The sequence below is a fragment of the Triticum aestivum genome, chromosome 3D, assembly GCF_018294505.1.
Source record: "Triticum aestivum cultivar Chinese Spring chromosome 3D, IWGSC CS RefSeq v2.1, whole genome shotgun sequence".
Classification (NCBI taxonomy): domain Eukaryota; kingdom Viridiplantae; phylum Streptophyta; class Magnoliopsida; order Poales; family Poaceae; genus Triticum; species Triticum aestivum.
In genome coordinates this window covers 615,577,949-615,582,888 of record NC_057802.1, presented here as the reverse complement: position 1 = coordinate 615,582,888, position 4,940 = coordinate 615,577,949, and the positions used below count along the sequence as shown (strand labels likewise).

At 49.7% G+C, this 4,940-nt stretch overlaps 1 protein-coding gene across 1 annotated transcript; it reads left to right on the top strand.

The window, feature by feature from the left end:
• The first annotated feature begins 451 nt into the window (after nucleotides 1–451).
• LOC123075970 (protein H2A.5-like) lies at nucleotides 452–1,083 on the top strand. Its single transcript, XM_044498455.1, has 2 exons — nucleotides 452–628; nucleotides 724–1,083. Exons 1-2 carry the CDS (start codon nucleotides 452–454, stop codon nucleotides 910–912), a joined length of 366 nt encoding a protein of 121 aa, XP_044354390.1. The 3' UTR covers nucleotides 913–1,083.
• The last annotated feature ends 3,857 nt before the right edge of the window (nucleotides 1,084–4,940 follow it).

The following is a 4,940-nucleotide window of genomic DNA, read 5'->3' as shown; positions in this document are numbered from 1 at the left end:
CCCTCCCAATTTCCGAATTTATTTTCCACATTAATGAAAAGAAACGAAACAAAGCGAGGACAAAAGATTCTTGTGTCCTGATTGGTCCATCCGGTCCTCCCACGGATCGCGCCCCTGAGCTAATCGTAGCTAGCATCTTCCAGATCCAACGACGAAGACCGCTGGTGACACGGATCGCACCATCCAAGCCGATCCCAGCCGCTTGCACCTTCCAGATCCGACGGTGGAGAACGTTGGTCACACGTGTCACACCCCCTCCCACGGATCGTGCGCCTCCGAGCCAATCCCTGCCGCCCTCCCTCCTAGATCCGACGGCGGCGACCGCACGTCACGTGAATCGCGCCCCTTACCACGGAGCGCCCCCCTCTATAAAAGCGGTGCCCTCACGTTCACATCCATCATCGCCACCACCCACAGTTCGAGATTCAAGTTCGCCAGAGAAGAAGGAGAGATGGCCGGGAGGAAGAGCGGTGAGCGGAAGAAGGCGGTGACCCGGTCCACAAAGGCTGGACTCCAGTTCCCCGTCGGCCGCATCGGGCGCTATCTCAAGAAGGGCCGCTACGCGGACCGCATCGGCTGGGGCGCCCCCATCTACCTCGCCGCCGTCCTCGAGTACCTTGCCGCCGAGGTAACCAACAAACCACCGATCTTGTCCATTCCCGCTCTTCTCATGCTCGACAAGGTGGTAACTGATCTCGTCTCGGTGTGCTCTTTGAACCACAGATGCTGGAGTTGGCGGGCAACGCGGCCAAGGACAACAAGAAGACCCGCATCATGCCGCGCCACCTGCTTCTCGCCACTCGCAACGACGAGGAGCTATCCAAGCTGCTTGACGGCATCACCATCGCCCACAGTGGCGTGTTGCCCAACATCCACTCTGTGCTGTTCTCCAAGAAGGCCAACATGCTCTAGCATAGCAACTTCAAACAGAATCCAAGAATAATATATCCCTGCCATTTGTTTACCTTATGAGTTTTTGCTTAGCTTGGATTCTCGTACCAAGAAAAGGAGTAATGCCTTTTCCCAATTTTTTAAAACATAAACTTTGTTTTCCTTGTTCCCCATAATGCGCATCTGCAGGCAAACCCGGGATTAATTCTTCACATCTTGTGTTGTGTAATGACAGTGGTCTACTGGATCATAATGCAGAAATATCTCCTTCCCATATACATCTAGTACAATTAATACTTACCGTGCGACCCATTTACTCGCTAGAAAATGAATGTAATCATGTACCTGCCAGATGCCGTATACCGACAGATGGTTCCCTTAAAAAAAACAGATGTTGTTGCAGTTTGTTCAGAATGAAGAGAAAGTTCTGCGGTGAAGTGGATGACAAGAACATTGCAGTCTTCACTGATGATATAAGGTACATGCATTTCAGTGAAGAACGAGAATGATGCTATGCGCACGATGGTTTCTGTCCGATTTTAGCACGATCCAGCAGATCAAGCCGTCGATGTGTACATTTTTTCAAGCATTTCGGTGAATAGCTGAAATCAGTCAAGGATGCCTATTATGTAATACATTTTTTCTGGCTGAATGACATCTGGTTATAGATTCTGACATTTGGAGAAAAAAATAACTATGGCATACATACGAATTAAAATAGACAAGAATCGCAATAAGGAGATGGCTGACTCCCTGCCAAAAATAAAAGTGCTACTAATGAGGGCACAAATCCTTCCCTCTCCTCCTCCTCCCCTCGGGCGGCGCCAATAGCCCCAGATCCCGAGCCACCAGGCCCTCCCCGCTGCTCCAACCCCAGCCGCCGCTGCCGCCGGCAAGGGCCTTGGTGGCGGCGGGCCCTACACCGCAGATCCAGGGCGGGTGGTAGCCGCGGCGGACCCTGTGAGGCGGAGGCGGCGTCTCATGCGGGGAGGCCGGGGGCGGCAGTCAGGGCGGCGCCCTTGCCGCACGGCGGAGATGGGAGCCTTCATGGCCGGCAGTGTGGTGGCTGCGTGTGCATGGGTGGCTCCGATGGCTGCGGATCTGGCGTCCTGTCCAGATCCGTCTCGGTACGGCCTTGGCCAGCAGGTGGCGCGAGGAGGACCGGTGAGGGTGGCTGGAGGCTCCATGTCCACGTGCCGACGGCGGCCCTCGTCTCTACGGCGAGGCTCCGTTCGGTTCTAGCCAGCTGCGAGGTTGGGGGGCATGACTTCCGATGAAAATCGCGCCGACTTCGATCATGGCAGACGATGGCGGCGTCTATGACGTCGTTTCCCTCTCGAGGCATCGTTGTTGCAGGTCGTGGCACCCCACTCGTGATGTTCCAGAGAAAACACTAGATCTGGATCTACCAGATCGGACGATGATGGTGCCTTTGATGCTGTTATCTCTTCTGAGAGCATCGTTTTGGAGCAAGTGCTGGTTGGACGGGACAAGCGGAAGAGTGGTGTCTCATCCACTGCAAGGCCGGCGACGGATCTCGTGGCATGGCGCTGCGGAGGTTCGGCGACGACCGCGTGTGGACGGATACGTGCAGCATGGTGGAATTGTCTGGCGTCGTGGTGGCGTCAACAGCAGGCCAGGCAAGGTCGATGGGTCAATTACCGCTCTAGAGATGGACCGGTGAAAGATGGTGGCGGTAGCCTCTGAGAGTGCGTCGGTCCGCTATGGGACCCAGTCCCGTTATATGGCTGGACTGGGGCATCCAGCTTTAGATGTTAGGGTTTGGTGTGATCTCCGTTTGGTATTAGGCCCGGATATTCGGCACACCTTCATCAATGGGATAAGAGTAGCAACAGGTGTTGCCCAGGTGGCTTCAGGCTGACTGATGTATTACTTTGTATGATCTCTGTTTATAATTAATAAAATGGTCGCATGCATCGACCAGATGTAGAGGCCGGGGGTCTATCCCCCTTTTCAAAAAAAAGAAAAAAAACTAATGAGGGCACAAAGCATCAGGCTGACGTTGTAAAGGGCCAAAAATAAAAGCGCGGCTAATAACACCGTCAGTGTTCCATGATAGTTTTGGTTCTCAACGAATTCTAAGTGCAGTGGTGCAGATACGCAATCATTGTTTTACAGGAATCCTTATGCTTGATGAATGACGGTCTGGCAGCTTGTCACTCTCTTGAGGATGTGAACAAGTCCTGTAACTTGAAGCCATGTGGTAAAATTGAAGTCCAGAGGTAAGCCAGATAAATAAGGAGGAACTCCTTTTCTAGCTCCCTTGTGCAACTCGTCGAGCTAAATATGAGATGTTTCATGCTGAATCATGTGTGTTTGAAGAAATGCAACTCCCATGTTGGTCAAATGTCCCAAATTTAGCCCGAATTTACAATTGTCCTTTAAATAAGATTGCCAAAAATAAGCTCTAATTTATGATATGCCAAGTTGCTGCAACATACTACCACATAATACACTTCTGGATGGATAGCAAGACTGGGACTTGGTGCCATGTTCAAGTCTTAAGATCAGGGCATGAATTGTTTCCCAAACCAGCGATAATGTTGATCTAAAACAAAAATAGTCGAGTTAATTATGTGTCTTAGTGAAAGAGAATTCCCTGACCAATCAGGTGTCGCTCTGTTTTCTTCAGTGTCGACAATCAGAATGCTAGTCCTTGCCAAGCTAAAAGATCGGACGACTAGTCTATTGTAAAGCCGGTATAGAAATGATCTTAAAATAAGTACTCCCTCTGTATAGTAATATAAGACCTTTAGATCACTAAAGTAGTGATCTAAAGGTCTTATATTACTTTACAGAGGGACTACTAATGATCATGCAAATGTACAGAGTGCATACTTGTCCAGGGCTCCATTAACATTAGAGACTCTGAGCACAACAAACAATACCAGATAAGTACCTTGCTCATCTATAGCAATAGTGGCAGATCAACCTCTGTTTGCATGATGCACCCGTACGTTCTTCCCATCAAGCACCTGAATCAATCATCATGTTGATTTTTTTTACCTCATCAAGCAGCCGTATGATCAAAACCACAATTTTACCACATGGCTCATCTTCTCCAACGCCGCAGCTCCTTCGCTTTCCAAAGAGAACTTGACGAAACCGCAATCCTTTGGATCTCCCCTTCACAGGATGGCATATCACTTTCACTGTCAACCAGCACATCAATCAGCCAAATCACAGGTCCAACATGAAGTCGGAAAAGATAGGTTAGAACCACCTTTGACAACATTGCCATGATGAATTGATGAGAGAGCAACTTCATTGGTGTCGTAGGACGGACCTGGACTCGGTGGAAGAAACAACGCGGCATCAGAACACCCTGAACCATTCATAAGTCAGCACTATGCTTGCTTTTTCATTCAGTGTTCACACAAAATTCAAAATCTTTGTGCTTCGATGCATTGATCGAAGAAGAGAGTATGTACAAGCTGAAATGGCACACCCAAGATTGCAACACGACGCCCCTAGCCGCTAGGTACCGCCTCGACCGGCAGCAAAGCCGGCAGACCCTTCGTGCCCGCTGCCACCCATTGCCGGGATTCTGACTTGATCGTGTCAAGGAGGGAAGGCAAGATGAGTTTTTTTTTTTAGAAAAGGAGGAAGACCCCCGGCCTCTGCATCTGGACGATGCATGCAATCATCTTATTAATTGTTCACACAAGACCTTACAAAGTAATACAACAGTAAGACTAAAGCCACCGTCTAGGCAACATCTGTCGCTACTCCTATCCAATTGATGAAGGGATACTGATAGTCTGGGTCTAATACCAAACAGACCTCGCAGCCAAACCTAACATCTAAGACCTGAGGTCCCATCCAGGACGCCTGCCGGGTATGGGTCACCCACCGGAAGGCAAGATGAGTTGACACTTGATCGTGTCAAGGAGGGAAGGCAAGATGAGTTGACCGTTTATTCCTCCTAACATTTACATTTAGCTAAGATTGGACACAGTGCTTTCAATGAATTCACCACAATGCACTGCGGTGGAAATCAGCAAGCAGAATCTTCATAAGTAGGTTCT

Coding starts and splice junctions, on each gene's coding strand:
- LOC123075970 (XM_044498455.1), top strand. CDS start 452: ATGGCCGGGAGGAAGAGCGGTGAGCGGAAGAAGGCGGTGACCCGGTCC. Junction 629..723: donor TCGAGTACCTTGCCGCCGAG/GTAACCAACAAA, acceptor TTTGAACCACAG/ATGCTGGAGTTGGCGGGCAA.